At 37.8% G+C, this 24350-nt stretch overlaps 1 protein-coding gene across 1 annotated transcript; it reads right to left on the bottom strand.

The window, feature by feature from the left end:
- Window positions 1-566: 566 nt before the first annotated feature.
- EIF2S1 (eukaryotic translation initiation factor 2 subunit alpha) lies at window positions 567-24232 on the bottom strand. Its single transcript, XM_003824067.6, has 8 exons — window positions 23692-24232; window positions 19159-19400; window positions 9572-9651; window positions 7558-7709; window positions 3662-3768; window positions 2734-2831; window positions 1833-1976; window positions 567-1112 (listed from the first exon to the last, which is right to left on the bottom strand). The coding sequence occupies exons 2-8, from the start codon at window positions 19397-19399 to the stop codon at window positions 987-989; spliced, it is 948 nt and encodes a 315-aa protein (XP_003824115.1). The 5' UTR covers window position 19400; window positions 23692-24232; the 3' UTR covers window positions 567-986.
- Window positions 24233-24350: the final 118 nt, after the last annotated feature.

Here is a 24350-nt window from a genome sequence, read left to right as displayed (position 1 = left end):
TTATTATGTACGAATTAGTTCTTAAAGACAGAAATGATGGAAACATGTTAAAAAAAAAAAAAACAGTAAGTGTTCAAACAGATCCCTGTTTTGTTATAAAGAACTGGAGCTCTAGGTGGCATCTAGTGGATATTTTAATAGCAATAAAAATAAAAAATTGGGTGATATTCCAACTAAATAAAAAATGCAGCTGCTTTTTAAAATTTAAAAACATACTTTACCACCCTGAATTATAAACTCAAGGCAAGTAGCTTATTATTCCAGTAAGGACGTGGTGTGATAAATTCTCTCACACAGGTTGTCATCAATCTCAAATAGATAAAAGGCACAGAACCAATCTAATTCTTTCAATGCATTTTAAGGCTTTGTCCCGCTAAGGGTCAACTTTCACTGTGGTTAAAGTTAAATTTATTTTCTCTAAACTCTTCTTTTGAAAGGATCTGTTATAGAGATCCTTTATTCACCTGCTCCTGCAGTTCCACATCAAGACTAAAATAAAGATAAAAGAATTAGGGTCTTAGTATTAAAATGCATTTAACTGGTGACAAGAAGGAAGAAGCCTATAGTTAAATATCCCAGAAATTTATTTGATGTTTGCTTGAATACATTTTATATAGAAAGATTGGGATTGTTTGCCTTGGATGCCCCTGGCAAATCTCGTGAGGCATTGAACTAGAAAGGGGTGCCAATCTGGAGACGTCAGAAATGGAAATCACAAGCCCAATTTTAGAACTATTCTTAAAGATTTGTCTCTAGTGAAATGAGGCCACTCCCTTAAAAATGCTCAAAGTGTTGGAGCTACTGTGTGACAACAGCTGACATTTAGGAGGGCATTTCATGTTCTGATCTGTTAGAACATTTAAATACTTAGAAATAAAAAATATTCAGCTTTGAAGTTTTCAATACTGGAAAACTTTCAAGTCTAGGATTTACAGCCAGGAAGGGCTGCTCTGTGTTCCTTAAATTGGACTCTGTTTCCCACAAAGTTAATCTTCAGCTTTGGCTTCCATTTCTTCTGCATCATCATCTCCATCCACTTCGGCATTTTCTCTTTCAAGCCTCTCCATCTGCCTTGCAAGTTCAGTCTCATCTGTATCTGTGACCACTTTGGGCTGTGGAAGCAGAGGTATAATTTCAAACTGAAGTAGTAAATACTATACAAATTTAATTTCAATACTATTACTGCCTAATGTTTTCTCTCTTTAACACTTTTCTAACAACTCTGTCATATCTGTTCACTTTTGAGTGACTTATCAGCAATAAATTCCATTACATAAATAAGAGGTGAAACTTATGAGAATAGTATAGAAAAAGGATGTATGTATTAAAATGGAAATTTATTTTCTGTCATTTTTATAAGCTAAAACTGAAAACATGAAATAGCCCCAATGGCTGTATCTTTCAAGACCACAAATAGATATCCTGTTAAAAAAAACCTGTCTTCCAGGCTCAAACTACTACTTACTAGCTTACTAGTCCTTTCCATAGAAGGAACCATAACACACACACACACACACACACACACGTACTCACACTTCTTTCTTGTTGGACAAGGAAAAGACAGGAGACAACTTTTTTTTTTCTCCAATTCTGAGATCAAATTTTAGACACGCCACATGCAAATTCAAACCATAAAAAAACTTCTCATTTATATTGTTTATTCCCTTCCCCCTGGCTGGGGGCGGGGGGTGACCCTAACACCATTAGTGATCAAAGGCCTGAATGACCATCCTACAATATGACATTCCAAGGCCGACAGCTCTTATTTACCTACAAGAACTCATTTTAGGAACCTCCTGAGTCATTATTAAAAATGAATCTATTGATCTCACCTCCATTTGAACATTGAACACACCCCTCTTTTCCTCAATCTTCTCTTTGATAACAGCCATAGCTTGACTGAGGACAGAAAGGCCTTCTGTTCTCTCCAGGGTTGTCGTAGTCATTACATACCGAGGAGGAGCTATTAGATTAATCTAAAAGAGAAAGACAAAAATTCAATTATGAATGTACCTACAGAACCCACAACTATTAGGATGCTTGAGACTTTATTAATCTGCTGTATTAACAAATCACCCCAAAATGTAATTGCCAATTCTACAGGACAGTAATTTAGGGTCCTACAGAATTGGCAATTACGTTTTGGGGTGATTTGTTAATGTAGCAAAAGCAAATCAATACAGGGATCTAATGCAATAGTATAAACAGTCCACTGCAATACTGAATAGAAAGAATTATCATTTCCGTGTATCTTTGGTGGCTAAACTAACTGCAATTATCATCAGTATAATGGATAATTTGTCTCTGAACTAAACTGATGGAAGAATCCTTCTGAGTTACAGCCATCCAGTTAATTTTATCACTAATGAAAGATTCTGATCAAACCTCATAAAACTTGTATGTGTACAGATAGAAGAAAGTGTTACTCTTTTTTAAAGTGCTCTCAGTATTTTGGGCACAGCAACTCTTTATTGTAAAGGAGGTTTGGCATCGCTGGCTTTCTACCAATAGGAATCTCCATCCACTGTGATAGTAACAGTAGAAACCAACAAAGCCTAAACATAAATCACAAACATCTAGAAATATTACCAAGAACCACTGCTCAATTTTAAGAGTAAAAAACCCACTTTTGTTATGAAATGTGATTAAAAAAAAAAAAAAGAAACAAAGATCAAAGATCCTATTTGGTTTAGGTGAGCATTTCAGCAGGGAGGGAGACTACTGACGACTCACCTTAATGGGCATGTTTTCTGTAGAACAATTCAAACCTGCTCTTAGGGCTTCTTTTACAGCATCAATGCCTTCATAACCATAACAAGCCACTTCAATATCTACAATTACAAAAATTCAAAAGTTGATAACAAAAAATGCAAAAAATATTTAAAAGTTTAAAGGAAATCAAACACGTGGCAGATATATTAGTATTCAAATACTTATCCTGAATCCAACCTCTCTATACTGCAGTTCCTTATTTATAAAATGGAGGCAAGGAGGAGTGTGGTAAAGATGGAATATAACAATAACTGCGACTTATCTAAAACGGTTTAGAAATTGCATTACCCTTTGACTCAGAAATTCTACTTTTAGGAATTTGTCTTGAAGAACATTTGTGTAAATGGTTAAGTATGTATAATATAAGGGTGCTAATTGGTAGCATTTTTTTGTAACTGTGAGAAAACTGGCACAACCTAAATGTTCATCAGGAGGGGACTGGTTTATGTTAAGGTTTATCTGTTCTATGAAACATTACCCAGCATAAAAAAGAATGAGAAAGATTCCTATGTTCTGCAATGGAAGGGTACCTATGATACACTGGGTGGAAAAGGCTAGTTGGAGAAAATTCCGCATGGTATGTCTCATCTTTGTAAAAATTTGGAATATTTTAAAGTATGCACTAAAACAAAACAATCAAACCCCTCTTTTTTAAAAAAGGGCTACCTTTAGGTTAGCTGAACTCACAAGACTGTTTCTACTTGTGTCAATATATAAATTTTATGATTCAGAAGCCAAAATAATTTCTTAAGCTTTTGTTATAAAAAACAACCATTTAGAAAAATTTATAGATGTTGATGTAGCAACATATTCTTTGGTAAGTCTCATTATTTAATAGCTTTTTTGATGCATGCAAAATATTGTAAAAATCATTTAAAAAATCATTTACCTGCTCGAATTTTGACAGCCTGTGGGGTCAAGCGCCTATTAATATTATTAATGAGTACTTCCCGTTCATCTTCATTCAAATCTAAACTATCCAAAATAGATGGGTCTCTGGCCAAAAACATAAATAAATAACAAAAGGTCAAGGTTATATTACTGATAAATGTGAAACCAAACACTATGGAACAATGCATATAATAGTTAAGCATATAATAGTTAATGCATATAATAGTTAAGGCTTTAGTGTCACAATTAGAATTCAAATCTTAGCTTTGCACTTACACCCCAACTGATTATTAGTGAAATTAAAATTTTAGTGATCTGACTAAAACAAGCAATTTAATGCCTAACACATCTGATATTCTACTATAATTGATTACTTCCATGCAATTAGCTGTCCCTGCCTCAAGGAGTTTATAATCTAGCTTGAATAGAAAAAAAAAACATGGAAAAACTTTTAAATGTAACAGTACATCTGTGGGCATCAGGACAGAAAGGTATTACTTCCAGTTAATGAGGTCAGGAAGGGCTTCATGCAAAAAGTAGCATTTCATCTGACCCTCCTAAGTGCCACAGGACAGGGACCAGGGTCTTATTAACTGGCATGTTTGTTGAATGAGTGAGCAAATGAAAATATGAAATAGACTAAAAGAGGAGTAGCACTGTAAAAAGTAAAGGTAGAACTATTGTAAAAAAGTTATGATACATAAGGCTGGGCACCAGTGGTTCATGCCTGTAATCCCAGCACTTTGGGAGGCTGAGGCAGGGGGATCACTGGAGACCAGGAGTTTATAGACCAGTCTAGGCAACATAGCAAGACCTCCATCTCTATTAAAAAGAAAAAAAGAAAGTTATGTCATATAAAAAAAGGAATAGCATGAGCAAGCATCAGGCTTAATAAGCAAGGGGTCTTATTGGGAATAAAAGGCAAGAGAATTTGGGTGGAGGGAACTTTTACTCAGCTAACATAAAGTAACGAGAAGACAACCAACATAAATGTATAAGAAACAAGATGATAAACAGAAAATGGGCAAATGAGGTGAACAGATGTTTCACAGAAGAAATACAAATGGTTAAGAAACATGAAAAACTGTTGACCTCTCCAACAATCAGGAGTATGCAAATCAAAAGATACTACTGTGAATTCATTAGACTAGAAAAAGGAGAAAAAATCAGATATATACCAAATTGTGGCAAGGATTTGGTGAAACCAAGTCAGTTTAAAGATATATAATCAATCCTATGACCCAACAATTCCACTCCTAGGCATATATATTAGAAACTCTCAAACAACTACATATAGAGACACATACACTATTCATCACAGCCCTGTTTGACAAATGGCACAGAAGGGAAAATTACCTAAACAACTCTTAATAGAGGAACAGATAAAGCATATTCTCACAATGAAATACTATATAGAGATTAATATGGATCAAGTATACATCTATCATTGTGGGGGAATCCTGCTTAATAATAGGCTTATATGTAAAAATGCAAGCTACAAAAAGATACAATAGGTTACATTTTAAATAAAAAATGATAATAGACACATATATGTAGTAAAACAATAAAAACAAATGATATTGACACACAATTTCAGAATAGTGGTTATCACTGATAAGTGAGGAAAATAGGTCTGGAAAGGTAAAACATTGTTTCCAACTATGTCAGAAATTTTATGTGATTAAAAAAAAAATGCAAAGAACTAGCATTAGTTAAATCTGGACAGTCCCTACATGAATGAAGCAAGAAAAGAGTGCTAAGGAAAAGGGAATAACACACGCCAAGGTTTAGTGGTAACAAGGGGTTGCTGGAACTAGAAGTTAAAGAGGTAACTAAAGAAGCCAGATGATGACAGTTGAGACAAGTTAAGAAATGTACTGAGGACTGCAGGACAGAAATATAAAGTTGTGTTTAATGGCTAATAGTGCAAACTCTGGATGGAGCCAGAATGCATGCGTTTGAATACTGCCTGGCTCTATGATTTGTTAGCTGTGTGACCTTGAACAAATTATTTAATCTCAGCTTCAGTTTCTTCAACTGTAAGAAAAGGATAATAATAGCATTTATACCACAGGTTGTTGTTAGAATTATATAAATGTTAGTTATCATTATTACTATTCCCACCTTTTCTACCACGTGATATACCAAAAAAAAAAAAAAAAAAAAAAAAGTCACATGAGAATAAACTTGAAGGGATTTGGAACCCCAGATGAGTTGGCTTTCTGGGGGACTCTTAATGGTCTTGGGTCCTACTCATTCTCTTTTTTCCCCCCTCTAACTCTTAACATTTAGGAAGGAGTGGGAGGTAAAGAGACAGCAAGTATAGAGAACTGAAAGAGTCTGGCTTTTTTTTTTTTTTTAAGAGACAAGGTCTCACTCTGTCATCCAGACTAGAGTGCAGTGGTGCAATCACAAATCACAGCTCACAGAAACCTCAAACCACTGGACTCAAGTGATCCTCCTGCCTCAGCCTCCCAAGTTGCTGGGACTACTACAGGCAAATGCTAACCACACCTGGCTACTTTTAATTTTTTTTTTTTTAGAGATGGCGGTCTTGCTATGCTGCCCAGGATGGTCTCCAACTCCCGGCCTCAAGCAATCCTCCCACCTCAGCCTCACATAGTGCTGGGATTACAGGCATGAGCTACCACGCACAGCCAAGTGTGGCTGTTAAAAGCAGAGGATGCAGTGTTTGCTCCAAGAGAAAGTAAAGGAAAAGTTGAGAAGTGGGTTTTATAGTATAAATGGAAGAAACTAGAGATATTTTTATGCTGATGGAGTAAAAGCAATAAAGGGAAAGGTGACCCAAGAGAAAAAGTAACTAATAGAGATCTCTGAGCAGCAGCTGGGCATAGGTGGCAAGACTAGTTTGAGAGCAATTAGGACACAAATTCCAGTGACAGCAGCATAGGAAGAAATGACAGGTGGGACAGAGATATGTAAGTTTGTTGAGACAGTGGAAAAGTAGTTCTTGTGCAATGGTTTCTATTTTCTTTATAAAATAAAATAGGTAGTGAGCATACCAGCCAAGAGGCAGGGAACAGGGATAGAGTGGTTTTCTGAGGAAGAACGTGGAAAAGCTCTAAAATAGCCACTACTGAAGAACTGACCAGGAGCAGAGAGAATGTGGAACAGCTGAGGCTGGAGACCATGAATATGCAGTGGACCAACCTGCAAGACTGATTTTTCCTAGTAGCACCCAGCAGTCTACAAGTACAGAGAAGGCAGGAACATCGATCCAAGGCTGGATGGATGGAAGGAAAAACAAGGCAAAAGCTCACAATAATGGCAACAAAGTCGTTAAAATGATGTATCATGGTGTGCCTATGTTGGATAAGAGAGAGGAGGCAGGAAATGGCAAAAAGACAGGGAGAAAAAAGGTTTGGAATCAGATCCTAACATACAGAATTAAGATGACAAATAATAGGACCAACTGGGAGCTAGATAAATAGGAGTCAGGGGCAAAAGAACAGAAAGTGTGAATTAAAGATTTTAGTGGCAGAGCAAATCCTGGTGATAGTAAGGCCCAGGCTAAGGCTACACGGAAGACTGGCTAAAATGGTGTGGGCTGAAAGTCAAAGGAGAGTCCAAAGAGGTAGAGAAAACAAGAGGTTATAGTTTTTGGTGAGACATGCTCTTTAGTCCCATAGCCACTTAGGACAATAACTAGGAAAGGAAAATGTGTGAGATAAACCATATGGTTTATGAATCTACATAACTATGATACATAAAACTACACAGACTTGACCATATAGGATTGGCCCATTTACTGGCCAATACAGAATATTTTAATCTAAATTTGGCAAGTATTTTATACATGGATGCTATGCTGTTAAATATCAGGCCAAGAGTTGTGATATCAAGGTAGAAGGAGAGTCAAGAAGGTATTCTTACGAGACTGCATGCTTAAATGCATCATAGGCACCATATCCAGGTCTCTTGTACTTGTCATCAAAGACCCAGGCAGTCCTCTGGAATAGGCTTTCCAGCTGCTCATCCTTGGTGTATTCTAACACCTCAGCAACATGACGAAGAATGCTATAAACCTAGAAATAAAATGAAAAGCTCAACAATTCAAAGATAAGAGATCTATAAAAAATATTTTTACATTTTAGTAAATAACATAATTTGGCTACAATAATTCCTTAACAATAAAAGATCTCCATAGGGAAATACTCACTTTAAGTGGGTATAAAAAGTAGAGATAGTATACAATTTAGGGTCCTAAGACCTGGATCAAGTCTTGACAGTAACACAGTATCTCTGAACTTGTTTCCTCCTCTGGAAAAAGAAGAAACTAGCATCTCTCCTTACTACAGAGAGTGCTCGCATAGATCAAATATATAGAAACCACACACTATAAATGGAAAACGGCTATACAAATACAAGTTGTTATTATTTACTCCCTGAGGACAGAATCACGATAAAAAAAATTTTTTTTCTGTCATCTTACCCACCTGCCAAACTTTTTCTTACCTCCTAAAATTAACAGGGTGTAGACAAAAAGTATTAAGGTCTTCATCATAGTTACACATAAAAATTGAGTGAGAAAAGGTACTGACACTGAATAACTCTTCCATTTTAACATCTCAATAAGATCTATTAACACACTCATTTTAACAATATCCTAAGGAGACAAAAAAATATGAAATTTTCCCAGAAAAGTGCTTCTCAAAAGTTAGTAGGACCTGAGAGTCTGTATTTCTAAAAAAACAGGTGATGTCAATGCTGGTAGTTTAGAGACTACATTCTAAGTGGTAAGGTCCTAGAGTTTATTAAGAAGATATTTTACTGACAGTGTTTTCAAATGTGTAAACCACACTGCATAACTGCAAATACATCAGTAAAACAAAGGAAATGATTTGGGCAACTGATGGCTTTTAGACCTTTATTTTCTCTCTTACTGGGATTAAGCAAGATTTTTTAAAATCTCTTCATTGAAACTTTTTTTTTTTTTTTTTGGTATTTTATCTTGAGGACAGAAACACTCATGGCAGAAAAGAACAGACACCAGAGGAGGGCAAAGAAAACAGAAGCAATACAAACAGTACCACTAAGAACTGAGGATAGGCTGGGCACACTGGCTTACGCCTGTAATCTCAAACATTCTGGGAGGCAGAGGCGAGGGGATCGCTTGAGCCCAGGAGGAGGTGGTTGCAGTAAGCTGAGATTGCGCCACTGCACTCCAGTCTGGGAAAGACTTTGTGACACACACACACACAGAACTGAGGATGTAGAGGATGAAGGATAACTTAAACAGGACCTGAGAAAAGAGAAATACTGACAGAAGAAATTAAATGGCTATCTTTGCTTTGCTGCTGCTTACTGTGGATGACAAGCAGGAAGTAATAGCAAAAATAAGAACGCAAAAAGAAATAATCCTAACACGCTAGTGGAGGGGGAAAAAAAACCAAAACTAGTAACAGGCCTCTGCCTTGCTTTCCTGGATTCACAGACATTTTATAAACCCCTGTTCATTCTTAACATATAACAGCTGGTTGTCTCTGTTACCCTCATCCCAGAACAGGGTTGAAAATCAAGAACTGTATTTTGGCCAAGTGCATTGGCTCACTTCTGTAATCCCAGCACTTTGGGGGGTTGAGGCTCAAGGATCACTTGAAGCTCAGGGTCTGAGACCAACCTGGACAAAATAGCAAGACCTCATTTCTATTTAAGCAAACAAAAAAACCCCGTATTTTATGAGGCATTCCAACTGTAAACAAGTTAAACCAGTTGAAGTCACCCACAGTTAATTTAACCTAAAACGGCTTCAAAACACTTCTAGTACTAATTTGAGAATATTAGATCATAAGCAATACTTTAAGGTAGTAGCAGTATGAAATTAAGATTTCAAATTATTTATTAAACACACAGATAGTGGACTAATTTGACTCAAAGATCAACTTACAGTTTTGGATTTTGTGAATTTGTCTTCACATTTGATTGCTTCCTCTGGAGAAACTCTTCTTTTTGACAAATCAATATATCCTGTACAAAAAAATTGTGAAAAAATCATCTCTGTCCAGGTGCCACTGTACTATTGTAACCAGCTTTGAAGACCAAATTAAGTGTTTGATTGGCATACTTATAATTATTTCCTACTAAAATCATATCAACAAAATACTGCATAAGTATTACAAGGCTGAGTATCCCTCATCAGAAATGCTTGGGACCAAAAGTGTTTTGGATTTCAGATTTTGGAATATTTGCAATGTATTTACTAGTTAGAGCATCCCGAATCTGAAAATCCAAAATCTGAAATGCTCCAATGAACATTTCCTTTGAGTGTCATGTTGGTGCTCAAAAAGTTTCAGATTTTGGAGCATTTTGGATTTGGGGATAAGGGATACTCAATCTGTACAAGATGAGAGATTCTGAATTGTTTTCAGAAATAAATTTTTATTATCAGGTAATTATATATTCTCCATTACCTTACTGGAGAGAACTAATAATTTTCAATTATCCAAATGAAAGGTAGTCAAATGCCTATCTTTCCCCTATTTCTTCCTTTTCCTTCTCCAGAATAGGAAAATTCACTAAGATGTTCATTTAGTTTAAGGAAAGAGGCTATCGTCACAGAAGACACACACAGACACACACACACACACACACACACACACTGAACAAATTAAAACTATCTAATCTACTGTATGACTACCATATACAAGTAACTATGTTAGGTGCTTAAACATCTTCTTGAACCCTCACAACAATCCTGCATGGTAGATTATCACTCTCTTTCCCACAGCGCCCCCCAGTCTTTTTAACCTGAAGAAACTAAAACCCATGAAAGGTTAAGTAACTTGTCAACGTCAAATAGCCAAAAATGGCTGAAACCTACAAACCTGTGCCTGGCAATGACTTCCAGTACAATGCTGAGTAACAGTGGTGAGAGTGAATGTCTTGTTCTCAATACTGGAGGACAGCATGTCTGTGGTGTTTTTCTAGACACTCTTTATCAGATTAGGAAATTCCCTTTTAGTTCTTGTTTGCTGACTTATTATGAATGGGTGACAAATTTTGTCAAATGCCCTTTCACATCTATTAAATTGGTTGTAGTTTTCCTCCTATATTCTGTTCATATACACTGATTTTATTTCAGATTCTGAGCATTCTTTTTCATTAAAAATTGTATGACTTACATATAGTAAAATTCACCACTTTCAGTGTTAAGTTCTTTGTGTTTAAAAAAAAGAACAGTCATTTAACCACCACCAAAATCAAGTTCCATCACCCCTGAAGCCACTAAAAACTGGATACAAGTTTCTCTGTGAACATAAATTTTCCTAGAAATGGCACAGCTGGGTTATATATTAAGTACATGTTAATTTTATCTGCCAAACTTTCCCAAAGTGAATGTGGCACTCTGCATTCCCATGAGCACTGTGGAGCAATTAGAACTGCTCCATGTCTCTCAATTGATTTTTAAAAAGTCAATCTATTGATTGTGCAGTGGCATCTCACTGTGGTTTTTATTTGCATTTTCCTAATGACTAATGATGTTCAACATCTTTTCATGTGCATATTTGCTATCCAATTATCTTCTCTGGCAAAGTGTCTATTCAAAACTTTCGCTCCTTTAAAAATTGATGGTTTAGATACAGGGTTTTTTTGTTTGTTTTTTGTTTTTTGTTTTTGAGATGGAGTCTCACTCTGTCGCCAGGCTGGAGTGCAGTGGGGCAATCTCCGCTCACTGCAACCTCTGCCTCCCGGGTTCAAGTGATTCTCCTGCCTCAGCCTCTTGAGTAGCTGGGACTACAGGCACGCACCACTACGCCCGCTAATTTTTTGTATTTTAGTAGAGATGGGGTTTCACCATGTTGGCCAGGATAGTCTCAATCTCCTGACCTCATGATCTGCCCACCTTGGCCTCCCAAAGTGCTGGGATAACAGGCGTGAGCCACCGCTCCCAGCCTAGATACAGGATTTTTTAGGTTGTTCAAGAGTTTTTAAAATATGCTGGTTTGTCTTTTTATTCTCTTTATAGTGTCTTTAAAGAACATAAGTTCTTAATTTTGATAAGGTCCAATTGATCAATTTTTCCTTTCATGGATAACGCTTTTAGTGTGCTATCTAAGAAATCTTTGCCTAATCCAAGGTCAGAAAGATTCCTGTTTTCTTCTAGAGGTACTTAGAAGTTTACATTTTACATTTACATCTATGATTCATTTTAAGCTAACTTTTGTATAAGGTGAGGTGTTTGAATTGAGGTTCTTTTTTGCATATGGACATCCAGTTGTCCCAGCACCATTTGTTAAAAAGATAATTTTTTCTTTGATCAGCTGCCTTTGTACTTTTGTTAATTAACTGATCATATAAAAGCACACATAAATTTTTTAATTTTTTTTTTAAATAAAAAGAAGTGAGAGATAACAAAAGAGGTGAGGTCCTGCTATGTTGCCCAGGCTGGTCTCGAACTCCTGGGCTCAAGTGATCCCCCCACCTAGGCCTCCCAAAGTGCTGAGATTACAGGCCTCAGCCACCATGCCCAGCCAACATAAAGTTATGACTGTTAAACCAAACTGGCATTCCATACACTCCACTTGGTCATGCTTTATTATCCTTTTTATACATTGTTGGATTTGAAAAACATATTAATTGTTTTATCTATGCTAATCACATATTTGGTCAGTAATTTGCTTTTTTACAAAAACATGTCTTTGTTGGGTTTTCTTATCAGGGTTATGATGGCCTCATAAAATTAGTCATGCACTGCATAACATTTCAGTAAACAATAGATTGCATATATAGCAGCAGTGCTGTTAAGATTATAATACTGTATTTTTACTGTATCTTTTCTGTGTTTAGGTACACAAATATTTACCATTGTGTTACAACTACCTAATCAGTATAGTAACATGCTGTACAGGTTTGTAGCCTAGGAATAATAGACTATACTAAACAACCCATGTGTGTATAGGCTATACTATCAAGGTCTATGTAAGCAGCACACTCTATGAAATTTGCATGATAAGACATTTTTCAGAATGTATCTTTGTCATTAAGCACCACATGACTGTATTTCGAAAGTGTTCCCGCCTCCTTAACTTTTTTTTTTTTGGTGGGAGACAGTCTTGCTCTGTTGCTCAGGCTGTAGTACAGCAGTGTGATCACAGCTCACTACAGCCTCAAACTCCTGGGCTCAAGCCGTCCTCCCACCTCAGCCTCCCAAGTAGCTGGAACTACTTTACAGGTACACACCGCCACACCCAGCTAATTTTTTAAAATTTTTATAGAGATGGGGTCTCCCTATATTGCCAGGCTGGTCTTGAAATCCTGACCTCAAGCGATCCTCCTGTCTCAGCATCCGAAATTGCTGGAATTATAAGTGTGAGCCACCGTGCCTGGCCTACCTCCTTAACTTTCTGAAATTTTATTATGACTCATCTTATTTCTGCCTTAAATGTCTGATATAACTCATCAATTTAACCATCTGGCCTAGAGTTTTCCTTTTTTTTGAGACAGGGTCTTAGTCACCCAGGCTGGAGTGTAGTGGCATGACCTCGGCTTACTGCAGACTTGTTCTCCTGGCCTCAAGCAATCCTCCAACCTCAGCTTCTCTAGTAGCTGGAACTGACTAGAGGTGCACAACACCATGCCTGGGTAATTTTTCTACTTTCTGTAGAGATGAGGTTTCGTCATGTTTCCAGGCTGGTCTTGAACTCCTGGGCTCAAGCAATCTGCCCACCTCAACCTCCCAAAGTGCTGGAATTACAGACATGAACCACTGTGCTGGTCAGGACCGAATTTTCTTGATGAAAAGATTTTTTACAATAAATTCAATTTCTCTAACATATAGGACACTCAGAATTTCTATTTTATATTGGTCAGTTTCAGTAAGTAAAATTTTGCAAGGAATTCACTAATTTCACCTGATTTGTTGAGATGATTGGCATAAAATTGGTAATGATATTCCCTTATTAGCCTTTTAATGTCTGTAGCATCTGCAGTGATAGCCCCATTCTCATTCCAGATTGGTAATTTGTGTTATTTCCTTTTCTTCATCAGCCTAACTAGGGGTTTATCAATTTTGCTCTTTTTTAAAAAAACAAAAAAAAAGTTTTTAACTTTGATACTGTTCTCTGATTTTCTGGTACTCTATTTTCACCGATTATCTTATCCTTATTATTTCTTTTCTTCTACTTACTTTGTGTTGGGAGAAAGCCCCCTAAAATCTGGCCATAAACTGGCCCCAAGACTGGCCATAAACAAAATCTCTGCAGCACTGCGACATGTCCATAATGGCCCTAACGCCCAAGCTGGAAGGTTGTGGGTTTACAGGAATGAGGGCAAGGAACACCTGGCTCGCCCAGGGCAGAAAACTGCTTAAAGGCATTCTTAAGCCACAAACAAAAGCATGAGTGATCTGTGTCTTAAGGACGTGTTCCTGCTGCAATTAATTCGGCCCATCCCTTCATTTCCCATAAGGGATACTTTTAGTTAATTTAATATCTATAGAAACAATGCTAATGACTGGTTTGCTGTTAATAAATATGTGGGTAAATCTCTGTTCGGGGCTCTCAGCTCTGAAGGCTGTGAGACCCCTGATTTCCCACTTCACACCCCTATATTTGTGTGTGTGTGTCTTTAATTCCTCTAGCGCCTCTGGGTTAGGGTCTCCCCAACAGAGCTGGTCTCAGCAACTTTGACTTTACCTTTCCTTTCTTTTATCTTCTAAAACAAAAGCCTAGATAACTGTTTTAGATCTTTATTCTTTTCTAATATAAGTAATTAAAGCTATAAATTTTCCCTTAAGGCTTTAATATATGAATTATTTGGAAGGGCTTATTTAATACTGCAAACTCTTCCCTCCCAAGATATAATGACACTGATTTCAAAATTAGTTCCAGTGTCATCAGAGAACATATTTGTATTCCAACCCTTAGAAATTTATTTAGAGTTGTATTAATATTACAGCTCACCTTATTGTCTATCTTGGTGAATGTCATGCACACTTGAAAATAATGTGTATTTTGCCTTTTCTGGGTGCAGTGTTCTAGGTATCAAACAAGTCAAGGTCTTCATTGATCTAATTGTTTCTCCAATTGTTCAGAGCTTGTTCAAACTTCCAACTATGATTATAGATTTGTCTATTTCTCTCTTGAATTCTTTCAATTTCTGCTTTATATTTTGAACTCTATTATTAGGCACATACACAGTGATGACTGTTGTTTCCCTTCTAACAAATTGACCCTTTATCATTACAAAATGTCCCTGTTTAAATCTGAAAATACTATGTCTTTAAATCTACTTTATCTAATATTAATAGATACTGTCTCCTTAAGGTATTGTCTGCATAGCATATCTTTTTATATCCATTTACTTTCAACCAAGTATATCTCTTGTAGACAGGATTATCGTCGAGTCTTGCTTTTTAATTCATCCTAACAATCTCTGCCTTTTAGCTGGAATATTTACTTGATTTACATTTAATTACTGATATAAATGAATTCAGTTGTATCGATAACTGAATAATTGAATACCTACATTTTAGGTATTTGTTTTCTATTTGTTCTTTCTGGTTTTTGTTTTTTTCTTTTGAGTTTTCTTTTAGGTTAATGTTTTCTAGAATTCCATTTTAATATATCTTTGGCTTTTACAACAGTGTATTTTGTATTTTACTTACTTATTTTTAGAGATAGTTTCACTATGTTGCCCAGGCTGGTCTTGAACTACTGACCTCAAGTGACTCTCCCACCTCAGCCTCCCGAACAGCTGTGACTACAAGCACAGACCACTGCAACTGGCTTATTTATTTTAATGGTTGTTCTAGAATTTACAATATACATCCTTAACCTTTTAATTTTACTACTGCACATAAAATGTAAGAATCGTTAAGAATCATACAGATCTATTTACCCCACACCTCCTGGCCTTTGTGATTAAGTTGTCAAGTGTACTAAGCCTGCTTTAAACAGTATTCTGTTTTCTTAGCTTCTATATTTAACTACTTGGCATCCATTAATCACAGAGCCAACTGTATTAACTATATATTTTATTATTAATATTAGTAGTAACTAAATATTTTCTTATTTTCTGTATTCTTGAGGCTCTGACATTTGTGGAGAGACTGCCCCTCCGTCAGGTGGGGAGGAGTCAGCAAAGGGCTTGCTTGGTAGCATGCCTTTCTTATGCAGAGCAGCCAATCTGGAGCCCATAAACTCACACACCAAGCCAAAATTCTCCCTACTGTAAGTCAAGGGCCAGGTATTAGACAAGCAGGGCAGTCTTTATGCCCCAAGGCCCGCCAAAAGCATTCAAACTAGCCAACTGCAAGCCGTTTACGCTGCTCTGCCTTGCTTTTCCTGCAGAAACTCCAACAAAAGCTCTGACCTACTTTTTCCCCTAGTTCCTTGTGACTCCTGACTAAAACTGGTGCTTCCCCATGTGGCCCTGCATGGCACATCAAGCCCCCTTCTCTCAGGCAATATAAGTAGTAAAAGTTTTCTTTCAAGGGCATTGGACTGTGTCATCACTCAGTCACCTCTATAGATTACAATCCCACAGGCACAAATGAGACAAATAGTTAAATATATTTTTAAAGAAACTAAGAAGGGCAAAAATTGTCTTTTACATTTACCTATATATTTTCCATGTCAGGTCATCACATCTCTTCAGCTTAAAGAACTTCCTTTACCTCTCTCTTTTTTTTTTTGAGACAAGGTCTGGTTCTATCACCCAGGTTGGAGTGCAGCGGTGCAATCTTGGCTCACTGCAGCCTCCGCCTCCTGGGCTCAAACCATCCCCCTACCTCAGCCGCCCAAGAAGCTGGGACTACAGGGTGCACCACCACGCCCAGCTAATTTTTGTATTTTTTGTAGAGATGAGGTTTTGCCATGTTGCCCCAGCTGGTCTTGAATTTGTGAGTTCACGCAACGTGCCCACCGTGTTCCATTCCATGCACCATATTTATGAGAATGCTGACCAAGTGTAGAACACTTAGCACAAAGTGACCTGGATGGGGTCGGGCGTGGTGGCTCACGCCTGTAATCCCAGCACTTTGGGAAGCCAAGGTGGGTGGATCACAAGGTCAGGAGATCAAGACCATTCTGGCCAACATGGTGAAACCCCGTCTCTACCAAAAATACAAAAATTAGCTGGGCATGGTGGTGCGTGCCTGTAATCCCAGCTACTCTGGAGGCTGAGACAGGAGAATTGCCTGAACCAGGGAGTTGGAGGTTGCAGTGAGCCAAGATCGTGCCACTGCACTCCAGCCTGGCGACAGAGTGAGACTCCATCCCCCAAAAAAAGAGAATATAGATTTTTTGTTTTAGCAGGCAGTCAGAATCTGAACTCAAAACTATAAGCTCTGTCTCCCCAGATGGTAAGCAACTGAAATCTGTTCAGATTTTTCCCCTATTAGGCTACCTGGAGTCCACCCTGTGTTTCAGTAGTTCAGGGACAAACCAGTGATTTGGGAAGAATTTATATAGACTTAGGGGATCTCCCTTTGTGCCTGCCGCCTCCTTTCTCTAACCCTCACCACTAGCACCACCAGTTTCCATCTACTATGGTTGTCTAGAACTCTCGCCTCCAGTTCTAAAGCCAATAAGACCATAAATTTTCTGCTAGAACCTTAGCTGCCTGGCTTGAGGCTGTCTTCAGCATGTACTTAGGTAAAAAAAAAAAGGTGTAAAACAGAAAACATACCCTTTCTTATAAGTGTCGACTCACCTTCAAATTTTCAATTTTGGCCTGCTTTTGGCTGCTTCTCATTGTCTTTAGGTAGTTATTTTTCATACTTGTTCGGGGTTTATGGCATTTACGTTGAAAGGCTTGTCTAGGAGGACATAATTCTCTAGTATCAAAATGAATCCTCTCTACAGGCTCTTTTGCACTTTGCTTTTTCTCATCCTATCCTGGAGATCTTCCATATCAAAATATTCAGATCTCATTCTGCATAAAATTGCATTGCACGCATTTGTACTGATTTATTTAACCAGTCCCCATTTTGGTCATTTCCTGGTTTTAGTTAATGCCATACAAACAAATGCTATGGAAATATCTTTACATGTATCTACTGTACATAAGCAAGTATGCCATTCCATATTTTTTCTGATTGCAACTAAAAACATATTTGATTCCTCCTTTTGTGTATATTTTATACAATAGAAAAAGAAGGCTGAGCACAGTGGCTCACACCTGTAATCCCAGTACTTTGTGAGGCCAAGACAGGAGAATCGCTTGAGCCCAGTTCAAGACTAGCCTGGGCAACACGGCAAGACCCCATCTCTACAAAGAAAGTTAGCTGGGCAGGGTGGCACATGCCTGTAGTTCCAGCTACTTGGGAGGACTGCTTGAGGAACACTTGAACACAGGAGTTCAAGGCTGCAGCGACCTATGATCATACCACTACACTGCAGCCTGGGTGACAGAGCAAGACCCCAACTCTTAAAAAAAAAAAAAAAAAAAGTACAAGATTAGACACTACTTTAGGTACTACTAGGACAGTGATGTGAAGACTTATCTAAGTTTAACAAATAGTCTCAAAGTAGTTTAATAATTTTGGGCGGGGCTATAGCTAAGTCATAGCAAAACATTTAAAACAATCCATGTGCTAAGTAGCAGTCACTACCTAAGGCATAAGACATCCTCAAAATCTATGTATCATCTAAGGCTATAATAAAAAAAATTAAAATGTCAGTATGTATAAAATTAATCACTTGCAGAAGTGAGAAAGTATCAGTAAACCAGACGGCTGAGGAGATTCAGAAGGGTAAGTTGAATCAAGGTGACTGATATGAAGCCTTTCAGACATGATGGTAACTAATGACCTAAAACGAACACCTAACAAATTATAGTAAGATGGCTGAAACTAAAACCTACGTAATGGTATTGTATACTGTGTTTAAAAAAACAGTATTCACAAAGGTGATGATTTACATGGGGCCTAGAAAAGGCATCCAATAAGTAAAAAATGAATGCTCATCCAAAACTGTCTGAAAGATACCACGAGATCTGGTAGATGCAAACATTCTAATTACCAGCAAGATATACAATGTTGGATTTCAGGTGTGTATATACACGCATAGTATATTGCTTTTTCAAAGCTTATATAAAAGATCCCTAAAATCCATTTGCCCCATTTTCATGCTTACCCAGTGATCTCATTACTATTTTAGCTTTAAATCAAGAAAAAGGCATCCAACATATTCAGGCCTACCAATGTAAATGAACTAGTACTCTGACTTATCTGTCTCTAAGTTTGGTTACCATGAGTCAATTACCAAGATCCTGATAAACACTAGAAATAAAATTCAAGTTATCTGATCCATAAAATCCTAGGATGTACTAATTAAACTACTATTAACTGAAGAGATCTTGCTTAGATAGCTAATTGGCATCCTTTTCTAACAACTTTGTATGTAAAAGGTTTAAGTATAAAAGGAGCTTTTTTTTTTTTTTTAAGCTGCAGCATGCAATTTACAAAAAATGTATTTTTAAATAAACCATTTTAAATCTGAAATTTATATTACAGATATTTTTCTCACCTACCTTTTTCTTTGTCCACCCTAATGACAACCACACACTCATTCCTGCCAATTCGGATGAGTTTGTTGATAGAACGGATACGCCTTCTGGATAATTCACTAAGAAGAATCATGCCTTCAATGTTGTTGTATTCCAGCAAGCTGACATAAGCCCCCATTTCAGCAATGGATCTGACATTCACCATCACTACATCTTCCACCTCAGGAAATTTGTGTTGATAAAATCTACAACTTAGACCCGGCATTCTGCAATTTAAACAAAAGAATTAAATAAGTATTCAGTTAAGGTGAAAAGAAAAAAAAAATCAATTTCCACATCCTGCCACTGAAAGAAAAGATGAAGAAAAAAATAGTTATTAGTCTTAGTCTTCTCATCCTTTGAAACTTCTTAAGTGGTACCAGAAAACAGATAATGTTCAGGAACCAAGCTTTAATTTTTATTTTGCTCAACATTTTTGTAATGCTTGGGTGATTCTCTGCCTTTAGTTTCAGAGGAATCATAAAAAATAATGACCATCTATAAAGTACTCCAAGACCTAAGGATTAAAGGAATACCTCAAGAGTAAAATACTACTTTAAGGCATATCAAATGATGGGAAGCATCACTATTATAACTAATCAGAAAACTAAAGCTACTCTTTGCCGAAGTGAGCAAACATTGTATACGCTACCACTCACTATATAAAGGAAAAAATTTTCTACCTAAACCCTAACCAATATACCAAATGATACATTCTGTCATTTATTATAGCCAAAATTACGGTGTCACATGTCAAAACAACAAAAACTAAAAAAATTTTAATCACAAAATAAACTAAAATGCATCCTCCTAATTCTTTTTCCTTGAATTCACAATGTCTAGCTTCTCCTATCCCCAATACTCCCAAATATTCCTTTCTTTTATTGAATACGTATACCTAATCTTGAGAATAGCTTTAATCTCCATTACTACAAAGTTCAAGTTTCTCTTAACCTCCAAGCATTAAAGATATTTACAATTATTCCCTTTGATCCACCCAACCTACTTTCAGCACTACTCCTTTTATGATCCACAAGCCTGAAATCATAACCTGGGTAGAAGCATATTTAAAAAAGGAAGCTCTCAAACTAATCATGGCTGATGATTTTCATGTTTTTCTGTTAACCTTCACTGTTGTCACTGCTCAAAACGTAGGTAGTAACAGAACTTAAAGGCCTAAGAAAACCTTGTGAAAATTCATATAATAACTTATTAATTGGCACCTGCCTATATCTTCTCAGTGGCTTCCCACTGACTTATGTATCTTTCCACTACCTACAGAATCCTATATGATCTGGCCACTGCCTATCTCTTTGTGGTACTACTTTCTCCCTAGTTCTCCCCATTTTATAGATTAAAAAACTGAAGCACAGGTTAAGTTACTTGTTCTTTCACATACTGCTAACAGGTGATGAGTCAGGATTTGAATCCATGAAGTCTGGATCCAGAGTCTGTCCTCTTATCAGTAAGACTATATTCTCTCAAAACTATTCATAAATATATTATAATTAGAAACATTTTACTTAAAAAGCAACATTAATATATATATATTCAGTGCCAGAGTACATAACACCAATAAGTGCAAACTATTAGTACTCATCTGTTTGACAACAAAGAGCAGCATATTAATGACAGTAGCAGAGATGTATTTCTTTGTAGGGAATACAAAATCCCTACAAAACAGGGATTTAGCAAATAAAGAGAAGTAGACATTCAATGGCCTTACCCACCAAGAAACAGCTGACTGGTTGTTTCGTTTTTAAACAGGGCTTTTCGAGGGTGGGGGTGGGGAAACTGTTGTTGAATATGTGTATGTAAAGCTCTCAAATTTGAGAGCTAAAAAGTTTCAAATTGGGCATCAAAATAAACTATGTTACAGAAATGTATGGAACAGTTGCAAGACATTTGACCAGTGAAAACCACATTTACTTACCAAGCTTCTCCAAACAGTAAAGGTGATGCTTTTAGGGGAAGCAAGGCTTAATTTGATGGTTAAAAAACATGGGCAATCGTGTAAGAGAATCCTGAAGGGATATGACTATGAATACTATTTCTTCAGGAGGCACAAGTCTCTTTGCAACATAAAGGGTAAGTAAAGGAATACTGTTGATGGTATGTTATTCATAGTAAAGATAGACAGTAGTTAAGTACAAAAAGAATCCATACCACAAAAACTTGCATATTGGTTGACAATTTTTGAACATATTGCCTAATGAAATGCTAATAACTTAAATTTTTTTTTAACTTAAAAAAATCATTCAGCAATATCGAAGTCACACTAGGTGACTTCACCTCTTTATCTTTTTCACAGCATTCTTATTTCATTTGGTCCTCAAGAAGTGTCAAATCAGGCAATTAACATAGTAAACTCGGGGAACAACTCTAGCCTTGTGTTCCAGTCCTTGCTCTGCTACTTACTAGAAGTGGCTGCTTGGGAAAGATAACATCCTTTGAACTGTAGTTTCTCATCTGTGCCATGTACATCACAGGTTTACTGAGGGTATCACATGTATACGTAAAAACATTTTGAAAACCATTATGTGCTAGTCAAACATAAAATATTAAAAGAAAAAGAAGATATTTCCATTTTGTAATATAATAATTTGTTAATTTTTTTTTCAGTAGCTACTATGTACTAAGCACTAATGATACAACAAGAAAGACTCTTACCAGGCCAGGCGCAGTGGCTCACACCTGTAATCCCAGCACTTTGGGAGGCCGAGGCGGGTGGATCACTTGAAACCAGGAGTTCGAGGCCAGCCTGGTCAACATGGTGAAACCCCATTTCTACTAAAAATACCAAAATTAGCTGGGTGTGGTGGCAGGCACCTGTAATCCCACTACTATAGTGGCTGAGGCAGGAGAATCCCTTGAACCCAGGGGCAGAGGCTACAGTGAGCTGAGATCGTGCCACTACACTCCAGCCTGGGCAACAGAGACTCTGTCTTAAAAAAAAAAAGAAAAAAAAAGACTCTTACCTAAGTAATTAAGTATAGAGTGGGAAACAAACTAGCAAGCAAATAATTACAATACAAAGTACTATGAAAGGGCACAGTGAAGCAATGAACAGGAAAGGTGGAACAGAAATACTAAATTATAATACTTCCTTAAGAACAAATGCTTAATAAGTACTAGCGTAGGAGCTAAACTCAAGTAATCCGACATCAAATCCAGAATGTCTTTAACCCACAGAACCTCAATATCACAACATGCTATAATACTCTTATGTGTTCTGATGTAAAAAGTATCAGCCACCTTTCAAAATATATCAACCAAACTCCAGGCTAATTTCAAATACCCTGCATAGTCAGTTATTTTGCAGGACAAATGGTAGGTAGGACTTCTTTCTCAAAACAGTGCATGGTCAAACTGCTATAAAGGATACAGAAGTTCACATTCCTTTCCAAAATATATTATGTTATGGGGACAACTCTCGTGATAATTCTAATTTGGATCTAACACGTATTAGGAATGCTCTCTGAATGCTAGTTCTTGGTATAGGAGTGCTACATAAGTAAAGCTTTTATTTCATCATTATAGTTGAAAAAGAAAGTTATCACCGAATCTCTACAACCATTACTGTGCATGAGACAACTACATCTTTTGGCACCAGATGAACTAAGAATAGGTAGCAAAGTTCTGTACAAGTCACCCCCAAACTATTGACAGAGATTGTTCCTTGAATAACAACTCAATTGAGGGGAAATAAAGACTTCTCTGCTATACTTTTTCTCGAAGAAACCATGTTTTTTGCTTAATAAAAATTTTAAAAGCCTAAGTTTTGAGGATAAAGAGACCTCAGGATGACTGTGTATTTAACCCGAAAATATTTCCTTATCTTAGGTTTTAGTTATGCTTAACTAACATAGTTAACCTAACATATGCTTAACACAGTTCTATTCTCATTGTCGCCAAAATACGACAAACTGATAGTAACAGTAATAAACTCAAGTCTCATTTAGTTTTGGTTCAAGGGGTGACTCATTCAATTATCAGATGAAAAACTACTCGGACCCCGCTCTTTCCAACACGGTGCCCGTCCCACAGGTTTCTCAGGTAAGAGGCCAGTTTGGTTTCCACTGAGAAGCAGGGGAAATTTTTGGTAGAGCTTTTGGGGCGGAAGAAAAGATGGAATTCTCAAGCCTGGAAAAAGCAAAGTGCTCAGCGTCCTGAGCTGGGGTTAAGAGTTACGGTGTCACAGCGTTCTCCCGAGGCCGCCCCATCGTCATGGCATTCTCACTTTCGGCATACTGTAGAGGCTGTACAATCCACTCGGCCCACTTTCCTTCACGAGATTCCTCTGCTCGAACAACGATGCCTCTGGAACACAGGATGACCTACACGGAGCCGGCGAGGAGGCCCACGACAGCGCGGGTGGTGGCGGTGCTGTCCAGCCACTTCCCGCGCAGGGACGGTAAAGGGAGGTGTTAGCCCGGGGCCTACCCGCTCTCGAACACCCATGTCACTGGACACAAACCAAAGTGAGTTCCTGGAGAAACCGAGCTTGGGATTAGTCACCTGAGGTATGTGTGTGATTCCCGCACTGGAGCCCAGAGCCGACTTCTTCAATCACAGAGACCAGACTTGCTTCCCCCTCACCGGCCGCCGATCCTCCTCAGCGTGCGCTTCGCTCACTCCACCGCGCATGCGGAACCTCCTCGCATGCGCAAGCGCTGAACGAATAGAGGCCCCTCTTCATCATTAACCATAGAGTCTGGGTCCTCCGAGAACAAGAACGAATGTAGATCATGGAAGGACCTGAAAAGTACTGTTTCTCGCTATCTTAGCTTTAGCTAAGTAACCTTCAAGGCGCGAGAAAGACATAGGACTCTGATTCCTTGCCTCTGAAGAATTAATCCTCTTTCAAAGTTTCAGCTAACCATGAGATGGCGCTGTGACCAAAGACGAAAGGTGGAGAAAGACAAGGCGTGCACGCTTCGCTCCTAGTCTTTGGCCTGGCGCGTGCCGCGTATTGCGCAGCCGCAGGGAAGCTGGATGGGGAGGGGTTGGGAGGCGAACCGGAATTGAGGGGGTGGTTCCGCGGTGCGCGCGCCTCGACATCCGGGCAACGCCTCTGTTCTGTCCTCCCCCTTCGTCGCCTGTGACAACCGGAAGCGGAAGTGAAAATGGGTGTCCCTGCTGCCTCTTAGCAACAAGAGGGGTCAAGTGACACAACC

Source organism: Pan paniscus, chromosome 15 (assembly GCF_029289425.2).
Source record: "Pan paniscus chromosome 15, NHGRI_mPanPan1-v2.0_pri, whole genome shotgun sequence".
Lineage (NCBI taxonomy): Eukaryota > Metazoa > Chordata > Mammalia > Primates > Hominidae > Pan > Pan paniscus.
Note: the sequence above shows the minus strand (reverse complement) of the source record. Positions and strands in the feature narration are given on the sequence as shown.